This window comes from Mastacembelus armatus, chromosome 16 (assembly GCF_900324485.2).
Source record: "Mastacembelus armatus chromosome 16, fMasArm1.2, whole genome shotgun sequence".
Lineage (NCBI taxonomy): Eukaryota > Metazoa > Chordata > Actinopteri > Synbranchiformes > Mastacembelidae > Mastacembelus > Mastacembelus armatus.
This window is the reverse complement of record NC_046648.1, coordinates 21,133,061-21,150,506: the sequence shown is the minus strand read 5'-3', so window position 1 is coordinate 21,150,506 and position 17,446 is coordinate 21,133,061. Positions and strand designations below refer to the sequence as shown.

Below are 17,446 nucleotides of genomic sequence, written 5' to 3'. Positions count from 1 at the left end.
TCGCCAATATCTTGTGTGTACCTGGAACAGCATATTCAGAGTTGACAGTGCGGCTGGTGGAGAAGGAGACTGTGGGCGTGTTGTTCTGCTTGTCCTTCTGCCTGCGCCGATAGAGCAGCAGCAGAGCCAGCAGCAGGACCACCAGTATGACGAGCACGACGATGCCGCCAATGGCTCCCCATGACTCTCTTTCACCCGGAGGAAGAGGAACCATAACGCTCCCTGACTGCTCAGACGTCTCTGTTAAACGGGGCGGAAAAAGGACTCAAGTGCAGCAACTGAAGCAGCTTTCATTAACTTTCCACCTCTGAGATGGAACAAGCACAGCCATAGAGGCTACAGAGCTGCCAATGGAATATCAAGGTGGTGACATGAAGTTTTTATGCAACATTTTTCAGGAAAAAGACTGAATTCATTTACTGAAGTTTTATATATGAGAAGGATGAAAGGCAGATGGCTGTGCAAAATCAATAAAAGATAATGTATTATCACCTATAGTCATGTGAAGCCCTGTTTGTGTCTATACCTTGTTTACAGTCATCTCCTCCACTTTCACAGATACAGTCCCCAGTAAATCGGTCACAGATCAGGTTTGCCTGACAGGAGCAGGTCTGAGCACAGAATGGACCAAACCGTCCTGGACTACATGCTGGAAACAAAAGGTACATAACATACAAATATTAGACATTGTAAACATGTATTTTTATCTATTGTGCAAAGATAATAATCCACTTGTTATTCAGAATCCAGTGCAATTCTGATTACAAGCAGATATTCTTTTAAATTTGATTCAATTTAATCTGCCTAAATTAGATTTGGTTTTAGTTCAGGAAACATATTAGATTCTACAGTGCAAAGCATCCAGAAAAAGCTCTGGAAAATGCACTTTGCCAATTGCTTTATGTTTCACTCACCTATTGAGCAGTCGGTAGCAGTCCAACCAGGCAAGCATTCACAGTGACCATCCCGCTGGTTGCATGTGGAGTTGTTGGCACAGTTAACGCACACTTCTGAGCACTGTTTGCCATAGTAGCCCACTGGACAAACTGAAACACACACAATGTCACTGTACTATCTTATATTAGGACTAAATGTTTAGACATTTCTCTAGCATCTTTGTCACATTCTTACACATTAAATATCATTTAATATTAAAAAAGAAAAAAGGTTCAATAATTTTAGACAATTTGCATATGTAAATGAAAACCTTGATCACAGTTGGGTCCAGTGTATCCTGGTAGACAGTCACACTCTCCTGTTACATGATGGCAGCGATATGATTGGCCACAGGATGGACAGGACATACTACACTGTTCTCCATACATACCTACTCTGCACTCTGAGAGACAAAGGAATAAAGAGTGAGTCAAAACAGATGTCACACAGTAAATCCTGTACACTTCTGGTTTTGATTTGATCTGATTTTTGCTGCGTCTCAAAAGGCTGATAGCAACACTAACTGTTTTGACAGGTGACTCCCCAGTAGCCTGGCCGACACACACATGCTCCAGTTTCCCTTAAGCATGTGTCACTGTTGGGACAATGCTTGAAGCAGGTCTGGTTGCAGTGGCGGCCCCACAGGCCCTCTGAACATGGGTCGCTGCAGCGGGAACCTGGAAAAAAATGGAGAATGATGAATGAAGCAGTAAATCTGTGCTGTTAAAACAGTTTACTCTTTAAAAAGGTTGCTGTTCAGCAGCAGACTATATTTTATGTTTAGTGTCAGAATCCTTGAAATCACCAAAAATGGAGAATAGAGAACAAATTTGCAGCTGTATTACAATGCTGAACAAACATTTATATGGATTATTGAACTAATTAAAACATTTAAAATTAAACAAAAGTATGCAGGAACATCAACCATAACAACCTCAAAACCTTAAGTAGGCTATAACATAAGAATGGCTGACAGTAATTTTAAGTTAATGTACAAAAATACAGAAACCTGTGGCTCACTCATTTCTATTGGATCAGACTTATCTGTGAAACCAAAGCCAAGCTGGCAGTGACACCAGGAGGACATCATCACTTACCCCACCAACCTGGCAAACAGTGGCACTCCCCTGTGGTAGCTTGGCAGCCTTCAGCATGAACACAATCACACCTCTTCAGGCAGCCTGGCCCAAACGTGCCCATCTGCATATGTGAACAAATGCCAATGGGCAAAGAATTGTCAGGGGAATCTCTTCAACATTCAGCCAGCTTAGTAAGAGTCAGACAAAATACTACACTGGCAGTGTTGTTGTATAGACAGCCTGGTGAGTTGGCATGGCAAAGACAAGAGTGGTACAGGTCCAAAACACAGATTAAAGCATATAGAGGGTGAGGTAAGGGATGAAAAGCTGGACAACACTTCTACAGACTGCCCAATCAGAACTGACATCTTCTGTATAATTATCACACTTACGTTTTGTGTATTTAACTAACTGAAGACAGTTAGTAAATATAGTTAATATAGTATAATATAAGAATAATAATTAACAAAACATATCTTATTTTAATCCTATAATATTTGTTTACACTAAAGCAACAAACAAGTGACTCTAAAATGTGTTGCTGTATATCCAGGCACTTACAGGGCATGGCTGGTCACAGCGTGCTCCCTGCCAGCCGGCTGTGCAGGTGCACAATCCATCTGCAGGGTTACATTTTGCCCCATTGGCGCATTGACATGTGGCGTTGCATCCTGGGCCCCAGGTTCCCTCAGAGCAGGGAGTGGAGCAGTCCTGCCCTCGCCAGCCTGCAGAACCACAAACGACCGTTAGCCCTGTTTGCATGGTTGACAGAAAGATATTTCCCCAGTTTTGCTCCATGCATGCGTCTAATTCATCAACCTGTCATCAGGTCAAATATTAAAAACCTCCTCTTTATAAAATCCCTTTTTTGTGTGTATGTTTTACCCTCTTTGCAGAAGCAGGTCCCATCGGTAGGTGAGCAGTCGACAAAGTTTTTACAGCCACACTCCAGGGAGCAGTTTTTACCAAAGGTACCACTTTTGCAAAGATTCTCACAGTGAAGCCCCTGCAATGAGAGAAAATAGCATTAACCCTGAAGCACAGTAAACATCACACATCTGGTACAAATAGGGTGTGTCTTTAGATATTATAACTACTGTTTATCATTACTTAAAGGAGAAAATGTCATTGATCCATAACCTTAATTGATTAAAGTTATGCTAATTGCCACTACTTACTGTGAACCCGGGTGGACACTGACATTGGCCGGTGGCGCTATCACACATGCCTCCATTTACACAAAGGCATGGCTCCAGGCAGCCATGACCATAAAAACCATGAGCACAGGTCTCGTTACAGTAAAGTCCTGCCCACCCTGGCTGGCATGTGCACTCTCCTTTCATTGGGTGACAGCTGCACAATGTAAACAGAGGCAAAGATGATGAAATTGCAACAAAAACACAATAGAGCAGTACGAAACCACTAACTGCCAAAGACCCACATACACTTACACACAAAATTCAAACCCAAAAACAGTGTGTTCATTCATTCAATAATAGGTATGATATTTTTGACATAATCTCAATCAGAGCATTCAGATAATATAAACGAAGTTGATCAACCCTCAAATGTTTACATTTTTGTGAACAATTGAGGGTTGATCTGCTTTAAGTTTAAAACAACTATTTAAGTAAATGACTTCATCTTTCACAAAAACTACAAAAAAGTTGCTTGGCAAAAGCAGCTAAGCAGCAGTTAAGCCAACGTAGCTTTACTTGTAGTCATTTGACAGACACGTGACAGCACTAAGCTCACCAGGCTCCCAAGCATGAAGTATTGAGGACTTGAAAACCTAATGAGCCTGAGCCTTGCAAAGGTGAGTTCATACTTTGTTAGAAATTTTTTATAAACATATAGCATCCTTCATTACTCCTTGTTTATTTACAAGACAGCCTTCAAATTAAAAAAAAAAACAAACAAAAAAAACTGTCAAACCAGGGCAGGCTCCATAGGCGTCAGTGAGCTAAGGTCTATGTGTATATAGTCAGATCTACCAGTAGCTAACTAGCTTGCCTCAGATTGTATAATTTTGGAACATAAGGAGAATGTGTATGTGACATAGAATACCAAGGTGAAGACTGCAGTGAGCTGTCCTGCCCCAATAATTGCCAAGACAAGGGCCAGTGTGTGAACGGACAGTGCATATGTGACAAGGGTTAGAAAACTTGCTTAGGTTTATCTTAATCATATTTTTATTATTTGTGTGTTTTGCCTGAGAGAAATGTTTGTATACTTTAAATCTCTTGTTTTGTCTCCTGATGTCCTCCCACTCACCTGAGTGTGTGTTTCTCCAGACAGAGACATGTGTGTTCACAGTGTATGCCATATCTGCCAGATGCACACATCCGGTCCCTGCAGTGTGGACCACTGAAGCCCGGCTCACAGAGGCAACCTCCATCAATGTTGTAACAGCGTGCACCGTTAGCACAGTCGCACACACCTTTACAGTCCTGACCGTAAGTGCCTGCAGCACACTCTTCATTGCACCTGACGGCAGATCAGAGGGTTAAATAGTTAGCCCAAGTGTTCATCAAATAGTTTGTATAAATTGTTATGGTTAGATATGGTTATGGTTATGGGTAGATATGGTTGTAATGGTTAGATGATCAAAAACATACATTGTGACATAAATATACAGCAAACACCAGTTTGCAATGATTTATATCAGAGGTCAAATGTATGTATGTATAAATGTATGCCAAACACCTCACCAGGCTTTCGGTAACTAAAAATTCACAATTCAAATTTATCAGTTTTGTGTTTGCATGTGTTTTTCCACTTACAGTGGAGGGAGACATTGTCAGTGACTATATCAGACATTAATGATAGTTCAGAATCTATAAAAGGGAATGCTGCATGCACAGAAAAAACAAGAAAAGTCATACTCCTCATTTTTTCACTTCCAATGATGCACACACACATACACACCTGTTACTTGTGAAACCTTTAGCACACTGACACTGCCCAGTTTCAGGATCACATTTGCCTCTGTTGTGGCAGACACACTCCTCAGCACAGTTTGGTCCATACCTTCCCTCGGGACATCGTTCAGTGCAGACTGCACCCTGCAGAGCAACGGGGGGGGGGGAATTGAAGAGCAGAAATGGCACTAACAAATGAATACAAGTGCTTCACTGTAAAACCTTTGCTCTCTGATGGGACCACAATAATGTCTTCTCTCATGCATGTTTCCTGATAACAAAGGAACCTCATAAAATTTTCACATTAGTGGAAAATCGTGCATCTGCCTGTCACCAGAAATGCTAGGTTGCCTTTGGAATAAAATGTCAGTACTAAAGTAAAAAGAGACTTTGTGCAAAGTTTTGAGTCAGCTGGAACATAACATGAGCTCATTTACAATCTGGCAACCCCAGTGGATAACATGAGGGGATAGTGTTAGCACCAGTGTAAATATAAAAGTACCGTCCATCCAGGGGGGCAAGCACAGATCCCTTTGCCCCTACAAATACCACCGTTCTGGCAGGAGCACCGTGCCTGGCATTTTCTTGGACATGCCTTCTCACAACTGTAAAGATAAAGAGAGAAGATGCTTAATAACTGTATGGACACCTTCAGTTAACCACACTCCCAAGTGTTCTGGGACATTTCTGAGTACAGTCTGTCACAGAAAGTAACTATATACATTGACTCAAGTACTGTATTTATTTGTAATCAGAAATTATACTATACTTGAGTATCTATTTTCACTTTATTCCATAACAATTTAGCCTAAAAATAAAGTTGTAATCACATAACCCTACAGTGCAATTGTGTACACAAATAACCACACAGTTGATCTTATAGGCAAACATTTAGCAGTGTATGCAGCTCAATTATATTCTCCTAAACTACCCGCCAGTAAATTTATAATAGAAAAAATGGCAAAAAAAAAAAAAAAAAAGATAATGAAAACCTAAATAATACAGTAGCTCCTGCATGACTGTAAGACTTGGCAGTACAGCAGCTTTGTGGGAATCATCAACACAGTTGGAACGTGTCTTTGACCAATCAGATTTCTTGGCTTAAACTATGTGTTTTATAAATGCTTTGATATTATATTTTCTAATACACCCTGGGGATGGAAAAACATGGACAGATTTCAGATATTCACAATTCATCATGGAGCTTTATCCCATAATCAGTGTTGCCAAGCCCCCATTTTTATGTAGCTCAAAGTGATGTGTGCTTTCACATTGGCAGTATAAGAGTTTCCACTAATATCTAGTGAGGAAGAATTTTCATTTCTTACTCATCCTCAGGGGCAACTAAAAACAGGGTGCAACAGATGACTCATGGATTTTAGTGTTGTGTGGTACACCAGGGCCTTTTTGTGGAAACAAATAACTTGGTAAGAACTGTAAGGTCCTCCTGAGAAAATTAAGATAATGAAATAAAGTATAATAAAGTGATGTGTAATGAAGTAGGGTATCAAGTGTAAAGAGCTCAACAACTATGGGAGGGACTGTTGTGGAATGTGCTTCACAGGATGAATTGTAATCAGTTTGTTGTATTCACCAGCTAAAACAGTGCTTTGGATTAGTAACAGTTAGTAAATATTAGCATGTTAACACACTAAACTAGGCTGGTGAACTTGGTAAACATCTACCTTGTAAAGATTAGCCCGTTGCTGTAGCACTGTCATGCTGATTTACTTCAGAGCATACTTGGGCCTAATTATAGCCTCACACAGAGATGCTAGCTTCTATTGAATGGCTGTTAAACATGTGTATCATTAACCCACTTTGTGAAAAAAGTATTTTTTTTTTATTCTTTTTTTTTTTAATCTACAAAATCAATAGTATTTCAGAATTACTCTCCTTTAACACTATACTAAGCTTCTATTTACGTTTTCTCTTATGTGCACTTACAACGTTCCAGTGAACCCATCCCGGCATAAGCACTCTCCTGTTGCTTTATCACAGGATCCTCCAGTCCCACACATGCATTTCTGCAGGCATCCCTTCCCAAAGGTGCCTGCAGGACAGGACTCCTCGCAGTAGCGTCCAATGAACCCTGGAGGACACTGACATGTTCCCTTTACTGGATCACAGAGAGCTCCATTCTCACACTTGCACTGCTGATTACATCCTGGGCCCCATTGCTTGTCATCACAGTCTGAAAGGTAAAAGGACAGCTTGTTGTGCTAGTTTTCATGATTTTTTTATTTTTTTTCCCACACCCTCCTAGTCCTGTTCTTAAACATCAATACATATTGACCCCAGGGAGGTTCTCACTTTTATTGCTTATATTTTCCCAGTGATTCAAACCAGTAACTTTCCAGTAATATGCCTGCATTGCTAAAAGTCAAACCTAGTCTGCATTGCTGAAAAAGAAATAAAAACACTTTTCCTCATTAAATTTAGTTTCCATACACCATCATGTAAACTTACAATAATATATGATGTCATGAAGAAGAAATAAACAGAAACAAATATGATTAAATTCAGTGTGTTCAACAAAACGTGGATGAACAACAGAACAGAAATGAAAGACGAATCACTACTTGGGATGACAGACTGTCTCTTCAACACATTATCCCCCACCCTTTGTGCTGCTAAATCTAAATCTGCCCCTTTAGCTCAAGAGTGTTGCATTACTAACAAGTTGTTTTGAGTCAGTAAGGAGATTTGCATGGAGCTCTCAAGATGGACGGGCTTTAAATGGATAATTTTACAGAAGCCTCAGAATCAGCTCCATGCGGTGTTTGGATTTCAATTCATTGTAAAAAGATCTCAGTCCACTCAAAGAACCAGATTGGTCATGGGTACATTCCTGAAAATTGACATCAATAACTTTGACTGTCTTGCACATAGGACATCATTGAGAAAAACATGATATCCAACAATACTGATGAAACAGATATATGGGTATCTTCTCTCAAGGTAAAAAATGATGCCAACAATTTCATGCTCATCTCATCTTTTTTTATGTGAGTAGAAGACTTTCTTGAACAGAATCAACTGTGCAGAGGCCTGAACACGTCATACTGTGTGTGTCCATGTTCCCAGTTTTTCCTTTATTCTGCCCTGCCACTGCTTTGAAAAGTACACAGACTGCTTTGACAGTAATCACACAGAGGCTAGAGTAAAGCCAAATTTGGTTTGGAGCAAAAGTTGCAGCCATGGACTGCAGTGTTTATTGCACTAACTCAGAGCAGGACCCTTACCTTGTTTGTATAAATGAATCATAACTTCACTTGTTCTCTGTGTGGGCATTAGAGAGGGATTCTGTTGGAGTGCCTCACGTTGAATAATGAGGAGCTCAGCTTGGGGCAGTGATTCTGTTTACGCAGAATTTCTCTGCGACAGCAGGAAACTGAAGCGTCTGCAGGGCTGTCATTGTACAGACTGAGGGCTGATGGATCCAGATAGTGGATAAGTGAATGGGAGAATTTTACCAGATTGGATGTGTGATTTTTGAGCTGGCACAATCTGAGTTTACCACTGACCAATATCAAAACTTTTCCAAGGGCAACAAGTGCAAGTATCTGACTGTGTAAATGTTTGTTTACTTTAATTACACTTAATTATCCTAAATGTGCTGAGCTTTCATGCATCATTTTGATGTGATTTTTATTTATTTTTATTTTTTGCAAAAAGTGATCTTGGTCTTAGATTCTTGCTGAATCTTAATTAATCTTAGTCCATCAAAATGATCTCAGCTGTGATGATCAGTTTCTGCAAAATTGTGTTCATGTAACCTCACTGACTGAAGCACATTTCAGAACTGGCATCTTCTATCTTTTACAAGGAATGCAGACTGATAGAGTGGGAAAATTCTTCTTTTTCCCCTGTGAACTGTTCAAGTGGTGGTTTGGGTTTTGCTGCATCCAAAGTCCACATATTTTCCTGGATATCTAAACCAACCCTAACTGCTTGTTTTTGATTCCAGCTCAAAAACAGCTCTGAAACACTGTTTGTACAAAGCAAATGCTATTTTGATGAGACTTTTTCTAGCTCCCAATTACCGTATTCTGACCTTTCTCTTACCTCAATCATTGTATATTCTCATTTTTTTTCAATATCAGCTCACCCCTTACCTCTCTTTCTGTCATTTCTGTCATATGTAGAGCAAGGAGTATTCAGTGTACTGGTCTCTCCCCTTGCCTATTCATCATATTCATGGGCAAAGAGTCTCTTGAGTGTATAACTTGAAAACCTCAGGCCCCGCTTCACTTTCCCACAGTTAGATAGCTCAACACACAGGCATCCAGGAAGTGTCAGGTCTTATTCTGCCAAAAAGACTCCATTATAGGACAATACAGTGGAGCCAACGCTTGAGAGAGAAAAGAGCTGAAAACAAAAAAGAAAATGTGTGTAAATGAAGAGTACGGTAGAGAGGGAGTGTAAGGAGAGACTGAGCCATGCGAGAGAGGGAGTTGGGTAACATTTTCCATTTCCCCTTCCCATCATCCCCCTGTCAAGACATCAACCGCTACTCGTTAAAGCTAATTTCTTCTCTCTGCAAATGAATAGAGGAAAAATGGAAGAGGGATATGTACTGTTGACTTAGCTGCGTGCGATGAAATGGATTGAAGGTGATGGAAAACTTCATTTTAGCGAGGGGAACAGCAGCTCTGTTAGACATGGTACTGGTTTCATACTTTGGATGATCAAATTTAAAGAAATTTCAGACAAGACAGGGTTATACTCACTGTTATGAGTTAGTGTCTTGAATAGTGATTATATAACTCTTTTTGCTGACTGGTTTTATAGAAACCATAATGAGTAGAAGGAACAAATTTTATGTCTCTGTCTTACCTCTATGGACTATGGCTACTTTCAGTATATGATACATGACTTAACTCATAACTACCTGCTCTCATGCTATTTTGTTACATGTTTGTTGGAATATGTCATTGTAAGAAGCTTCACCTTTATTACACTTTGTTTTATTATTAGAGCACCAATCTGTTATGAAATGATTATAATTAATGTTGAACAGCAGCTGTGAGGGAGAGTTGTAGGTGCAGCTCGGTGTCCTTCTGGACTAGTAAACTGGTTTCTGGACCGAGGCTGACATTAATGACTCATTGCTGTGGATGTGGTAATGCTCCCTTGCTGTTTCTATTGGAAAGGGCTCTGGTGTGTGATGGACTGGCGTATGTGAACGTCAGCCACTTGACTAATGGCCAGGCGTTATTTTCTGACTTGTATGTGAAGTACTGTATATTAGTGTGTGCACCTGAAGAGATGAGAAAGAAAGTTTTTGGAGAAAACACAAACAAGAAAGAGAAAGTGTGGAAATGTCCGTAAATGTGGAAAAGGCTGAGTCATACCACTGGAGCAGTCATCGCCTCGCCAGCCTCCCTCACACTGGCAGCGGTCTGGAGCAACACACCGGCCGTGAACACACTCCTTGGTGCAGCGAGCTGTTGAGAAGAACAATTTATGATTTACCATGTGCTCCCTCAGCCCAACAACATGAGTTCAAGTTCACTGAGCTATCATGTTACAAATGTTTTCTTTTGTATTGAATCTGATATTTTTTTAACACTTTCTTATTTAAACACCACCATTGTTACATTTGTTAAATAAAGACAGTGATTCTGTAATTGTTTGTGTTCAGGCTTTCAGTAAGTCTGGTCGGGTCTGCGTTTGTACTACTGCCAGTTAGTCCGGATGCTTTTAGTGTGCATTTTGAATTCTGCTATTAAGTAGTTTCTGCCACTCTGTAGAGCCATGTGGTGTTTGTGTTTTAACTGCCAACTGAGTGAGAGAGTGTAACTCATATGTTGTCATTGTGATAACAATTGTACTGAAGAGCAGCCTTGTAGTCCTGTTTTTGGTATTATTTTTCTGTCCCTCTTAGAGATAAATATTTGGATACAAAATGTATGTTTGTCTTAATGAATTGTTCTTTCACGCTTTTTATTCTTTCTGTTTAGCTGAGCTACTTCACAGTATTTCCAACTACAGCTTCAGAAATACCCTCTAGAAGGACAACTGGTTGGGAATTCCTGAGAAGATATATAAAACTAGTATCAGGTAAGCTATCACACTTAACTTGTCTTTGGCTCTTTTTCTGCATAATAAATTGGTTTGTCTGTCCTCTTTGCTCTATATTTGTCCTGTCAAATTTCTTGAATGTGTCTTTGTTCATATTTGTTTCCTATAAAATTACCAAAGTATTAACTGTGGTCTGCTTGTATGTGTGTTTTCCTCCTTTCAAAATTGATGCACATTGTATAAGAAGGGTCCTCCAGAAATAATGATAATATTAGATTGTGTGCCTGTTAATCTATTTCAAAAGCACACTATTTTATGTAATCAACAATCTTCAGCTGAGCTGCATTCTTTCCCTCTTAATTTATTCCACCCATCATAAACAGTGTATGAGCTGCCAGCCCAACAGCTGGGCTCAGCCATGCAACTAAATGCACCAGTGCTGGATGCCAATCATGTTGTCAAGTAGCTTCCTCTTAGAGAGTTCTTTGCATTCCAACATTACAAATGGTTCTGCTATTAATTAAGTTGACTCCAACATGCGTTTATGACTAAAGATGTAATGGTTGAGCAAGAAATCTTAAATTTTTTGTTACTGTGTTTTCTGACCACATGCTACAGAGAACCATGTGCTGTTGTATCCTTTTTTTCCCCATCCAAACACAATAATTTCACTGGTTATTTTCTTCTCTCTAGTTGAAGGTGTGTGGACACAAGAGGGTGCAGATTTTGGGCATCTAAGAAAAGACTAACATGCCATCAAATAGGGGAGGTAAGGCAAATCATATATAATTACATGTATTTAGAAAATGAAATCACTGTTTGGTGTAGAAAGCGGGTACAGGAGGAGTCATAGATGATACGTTGAAGATCGATACTTCAATTATAGAACATCTAATCTTGGCTTTCCTCATGTCAATCAGTTAATCAAAGGCTTTTGTGTTGGCAGCACTCCCCCCACCCCACCTACACACGCAGCATTTAGTGTCTTCTGCAAAACCAACCAAGAATGCATATTATCTCAGCTGAGCAAAAACATTTCTCTCCAAAATGCCGGTTTTTCCAACACAAAGCTCAGAAACTGTGTTATGTGTTATCATTATGAGTGTTTGTAAAACTAAGATAGAATTTCTCAACCCATAAAAGGCCATGTTTGTTTTCACTTTGTTTATATATATGTCATTGTTCAAAACAACCTTCAACAAACTGCCCATTACTTATTTTGAACTCCTTCCCCTTACAACCAACCTACCTACCTAACTAACTAATGCTGTCCTGGTCCTACGATGTTAAAAAATGGACACAAAAACATGTAGTATAAAAATTAAACAAACTTTTAAAATCCCAAATTAAAGCAATACACTAACACTAAACTCAATAAATATCCACATTATGGCATGTGAAGTACAACAAAAACTGATTGAGTAAAATCTAATCAATAAATTGTCACCTTACACCATAAGTAACCCCTTATCTGAGATTTCAACAGTCTCTTGTGACAACTTGATATTTAATAGAAAGCTTATGTCTGTATTTCAAAAGGAGGTCGGACTGCAACATTTTAAGAAGCAATTTGTGTTTAGGCACACTGGCCCTGGTCTTAATAGTCATCCTGAGGGTGGGCTAGTTATCTGTAAGTATTCAGTTTTACAATTTTGTTGTTCTACGCTGAGGTGTACAAACTGAAACCGAAATAAAATGCAAATAATGAACATTATCAAGTTTGGTGAAAGGGGGTTTTAGTGACAGCAAGAGATACAAAATTTAAGCAATTTAAGATTCCAGCTAGTCCTGCCATTACACACTGTGCGTTTTCAGCATGAGTAGCCCCAGTGGCAGTTGAACCCATCATTTTGGTAATTTCACTGTCATGTGTTACTCATATTGGTTGGGTGGGGAAAAAAAGAAAAAATTGCTTACTTTGTGTGATGAGAATGAGTTATGGCATGTGCACAAAATGTGACATTGTTTAACTTGAAAACCACAACCTTAGTAACCACTTCAACATTGCGCTTGATTTGTACTGGTAGTATTCCTCCATATAAAATAATCAGATTACTACAATACCTGTAAATGTGTGTGAAATTATTTATAATACAATATTATGAATTATTGAAAATATTGAAATCAGAAATAGAAATATTGCAATCAAAGCAAGTGTCTGTGAATTGATGTAGTTCGGCTTTTTCTTAGTGGATATGACAGGGACTCTGCATAACAGAAGAAATGATGTGTTGTTTGTAGTGCATTTAGCTGAAGCCCGTTTTCAGCATCATTAACTGGTTCACCTTTTAGATGTAGTTTAAAACAAGTAGAACATAAAACTGAGCATTGTGAACTGTATAAAGTTTACATGTACATTGGCTTACATTACATTTCACAGGTGTACATGTTACTGGGTACTGACTGTATACGAAAACATGTCCATGTGTATATGAAGCGTTCATTACTGTATACAGTGGAACATAGGTGTGAAAATAGGTGTGTGCTGCCTCAGTGGATGTTACTAAAATTTCTCTTCCAATGTTTCCTTCTCACTTTTCCCACTGTCCAGTTATATTGTGCGATGAGGGCAAGTGATTTTTAAAAGGTTTCCCATTTACTTACGGACACATTTGTCTCTGCTCTCATAATAGCCTGGGCAGCATTGGTATCTCTTGCGGTAGTCTGTCTTCACTGCCTGCCTGTAGGCTGTTTTGTAGGTTATCCTGAAAGAACAACATAGTTAAACAGGTCACTTTGACACTGCGCCGCTAGGGACAAAAAGTTGGCCCATCAGGAAATGAACTGTCATGCTGCTTCTACCTGTGACGTGGGCATCTGTAGGAAGTCCGAGGGTCTGAGCAGGGCTCCTCTGTCACATGGTCATAGGGATGCGAGTAGGACTCTTTCACTGAGGTAGTGAAGCTGTAAAGATATATGTTGTCACTGATTGACACTCAGTGGAGATAAAGAAGTTATCCTGCTTTTTTAACTAAATTTGATTAGTTTCACTTTTGATGATTTAGAATCACGTGGTTCCTTAAGGGGTGAAAAGTATTGGTCTGCTGATCCACTTCTTTGGTCCAAAATGAAATATCTCAACAACTTTTGGATGAATTAAAATTTAATCTGGTACACATTCTTTTCCAAAACAGGATGAATTGTAATCACTTTGGTGCCATCATCAGTTAGTTTCCTGTGTCTACTACACAACAGTGATGCTTTCCCAAATTTACTTAATCATTTATTTGATAGAGAACTTTGACCAATCGCTGACCCTTGTTTATTTTCATACATATAACCACATAATTTGTTTATCACAGATAACTGGGCTTCACCTCTCCCACAGACTGCACACATTAGGGTCTCTTTGGTTCAGGGAGCAGGTCAGACCAATCAGGAAGCTAAAAAGCAGCAGGAAGGTGGAGCTCTGCAGAGTCGGCATGGTCCTGGGGGAAAAAGAACAAACATTTACAGAACTATACAGAAACTGAAACATTTTGCACAGAACCAGGCCATATTTCTATTGTTAGGCAAAAACTATGGAAGCTTGGCACAATGAAAACATTAGCATAATTTATTGCAACTTGGTTTTGCAACAAATATTTAATGTTTTGTGCATCTGTTGACAAAGAGGTGATCACTCTATAGTTTATTTTTATGTCTTAATTTAGTATTTGGAAAGATTACTCCATACACAATGTAATGTATTTTTTTATTTATTTATTTGTCTGAATAGCAATTACGATAATTTCTCTGTGAGGATAATAGAATGAAAAATGAACACAAAAAAATCATTACAGTTCTGCTCTCAACTAGAGCTTTACATTCAGTATTGTTTTTCATTTGGTATAATTAACAGTGTGACACATTCACTGAAAGATGGTTCTTGGTACCTATAAATTGAGGTTAGGATTTAGCCTCTGATTGTAAAAGAGTTCATTAAACACTCAGCAGAGGTGAGGCAAAGGCCCAGTGTAACTGTCTGCTCCCCATTTAGTTCCCCACTGTTTCAACAGGGTACATAAAACGCAAGCATCAGAAGACAACCTGACAGCATGCAGGATAGATGGTAGGAGGAGAGTATAAGAAAGAAAGAAAATGGGGGAGAGGGATCAGAGTAAAGAAATGTGAATCCCAATTTCATCCTGAACCCTATCAATCAGTGCTGCGTTGAAGCCTCCACACTCATCTGCTGTCCCCTTTCATACTCCGGCAGCATCTGGATTTGATTAGTGCATTGGCCCGAGAGCGCCTCTCGGCATAGGGACCCTGTTAGGTTCTCAGGGAGCAAAAGGGAGACAATTTTTTGCTTTTTCTTTTTTAAAAATATCCTGTGGAAATGAACAGAAGTTCAGTAGGCCAGTGGTGTCATACTTCTGGTTAAAGGGTAAAAGCATCGTGGGAATGTAACAACATTTTATAGAAAACAGGGACATGATGTTTACGTAGGGATCAGTCAGGCCTGTGTTCCCTGTTTTCTCAATAAGTCCCCTCTCACAAAATGACCGTACCACGTGCTTCTAATGTCATCTACATGTGGCCTTGAGGAGGTTAGTGATGTCTTGGGACAGTCACGTCGCAGCTACAGATCAAGATTATTGTTTTCTGTCAAACAACTCATGAAAAAACAGCAGGAGGAGCAACAAATTTATTCCTGACTGTTGAAGGTTAAGCCCTTTTTGATCTTTATTCAACAAACCATGACATGTCCAAAGGTTGTGTGTTGTGAGGATTGTATGACCACTGTCACCTGGCTGTAATCACATGGTAAGGTTAGGTAAGAATACGTAGTAGTAGTAGTAGTAGTAGTAGTAGTAGTAGTAGAAGTATGCCATCTGAACTAGAGTAAGATTTCAGCAAAAGCTAAGTGAGATGAACTTAAACTAAATCAGCAGTCTCCGGTCTGCTGGCTCAGTGAGGCTGGATTTACTGTAGATACAGTGGTGCCGTGAGCTTAATGCTAATGTTGGCATGCTAACATGCTCGAAATTATCAAAGAAAGATTGAAGGAGGTGTGAAAATCATTACTGCAGCAGTGTGTTCATAAAGCAAAATACGGTTGTGAGCAGATGATGGTGCTAGAGGAAAAAATCAGGGTAGTTGCAGTTCATCTTGAAAAGGATGTGAATGTGTGCTAAATTTCAACCACCACTGCAAAGATATTTCTCTCTGAACACAAAGTGTAACCCCATAGAGGCATTACAGGGAAAGTCCAGGGTCATCATCCTCTGGAGAACATACTAAATGTCCTTCCAACATTTGAGCTCAGTTCATCCAGTGGATTTGGGTTTTGCCAGATATCAAAATAGTGCACAGAATAAAGGCAGATATCAAAGTCCTATGAGTTAAATCACTAGTATATCTAAAATGATGGATTATATCCATTTTAATTTTGGGTGATAATGAATGTAAGATTTGGGAAAAGATTTGGGTCAAATCTGTCAAAATTATGAATTACCAAGTTTCTAATTCGGTTCCTTTTTTTTTTTTTTGATGAGCGTGGACTCTTAAAAGCAGATCATGTTTTAAGTGAATTAAAAAAAACTTTGGTAAGAACTGGAGAAAGATTAACTCAAATCTAAATCGGAAAAAAAAAAAATCTATATATAATTTGGAAATTTGACCCGTTTGCTTTCAGTAGTTTCTACTGCATCACTTTAAACTGCTGTCTAGTCCTCCTTTGTATTAATTGTGGTGGAAAAACACACTCCTCTCACTTTTGCACATATTTGCATTTTAATTCACAGTGCCTGGAAAATTTTGGGAAACTTCCTGAAAGGAGAGAAAACATTTGCTTGCGGCTTGTTGAATAATACATGCCTCACATACTGCCAAGATCAGCAGTTAATTTCCCAAGTCACTTCATGTATGTTCAGTATGGTACTACAGAGAAGACACTGCAGCTTTCCCCTATAAACAGCTTTATAATCAATCAGAATCAGTCATTTACCAGATTTACATCTGCATTAACTCTGTCCATCAGCTTGTTTTCACTAATGGAGATTTAGCATGGCGAGGTCTGCAGCATAAATCAGTGTGAGCGCAGATTGTCTGCTTTTGATAAACTGCTTCTTGCTGCTCCTACCCACTATCAGGAGGGTAGTTCACTTGCTGTCACAAATGCTAACGCCTCAGTAATCCATGCCGCAAAAACTGTTTTATTAGAATAGAACATATGGCTTTTGTTAAAAGGAGTCATCAACTTCACTTCATTGGACTGGGGGTAAATATTTTTCATTACCTTCGTTTCATTTTAATTGTGCTTCATTAGAGAAAGGATTAAAACTGCATGGAAATTCTTAACTGCTGAGAAAGAGAGTTTAATGAGTGCAGACGGGGTTGTTTTTAAGTCAAGCTTGGCCACTGTTGGCACTGCATGTTTGGGTTACCTACAATGGGAGAGGGGTAAGTAGACGTCTGGAGCTCCAGGTGGTACTTTCATCATCTGCAAACGGGACTCTTCAAGGAAGCAGCTCAGATTTTTAGTGGAGGGACGAGTAG

General features: G+C 39.3%; 1 protein-coding gene across 1 annotated transcript in view; it reads right to left on the bottom strand.

Moving 5' to 3' along the window:
• Positions 1-17,446, bottom strand: part of pear1 (platelet endothelial aggregation receptor 1) — a 40,174-nt gene that overhangs the window by 5,667 nt on the left and 17,061 nt on the right. The window contains exons 2-18 of the mRNA XM_026316623.2: positions 14,281-14,391; positions 13,766-13,867; positions 13,568-13,668; positions 10,294-10,386; positions 6,884-7,130; positions 5,439-5,541; positions 4,944-5,080; positions 4,290-4,502; positions 3,194-3,368; positions 2,901-3,021; positions 2,577-2,740; positions 2,034-2,136; positions 1,461-1,613; positions 1,208-1,339; positions 915-1,046; positions 527-649; positions 22-240 (exon numbers count right to left, since the gene is read on the bottom strand). Coding sequence (XP_026172408.1) covers positions 22-240; positions 527-649; positions 915-1,046; positions 1,208-1,339; positions 1,461-1,613; positions 2,034-2,136; positions 2,577-2,740; positions 2,901-3,021; positions 3,194-3,368; positions 4,290-4,502; positions 4,944-5,080; positions 5,439-5,541; positions 6,884-7,130; positions 10,294-10,386; positions 13,568-13,668; positions 13,766-13,867; positions 14,281-14,387 — 2,425 coding nt within the window. The 5' untranslated portion in view covers positions 14,388-14,391. The remainder of the gene's footprint in view (positions 1-21; positions 241-526; positions 650-914; positions 1,047-1,207; positions 1,340-1,460; positions 1,614-2,033; positions 2,137-2,576; positions 2,741-2,900; positions 3,022-3,193; positions 3,369-4,289; positions 4,503-4,943; positions 5,081-5,438; positions 5,542-6,883; positions 7,131-10,293; positions 10,387-13,567; positions 13,669-13,765; positions 13,868-14,280; positions 14,392-17,446) is intronic.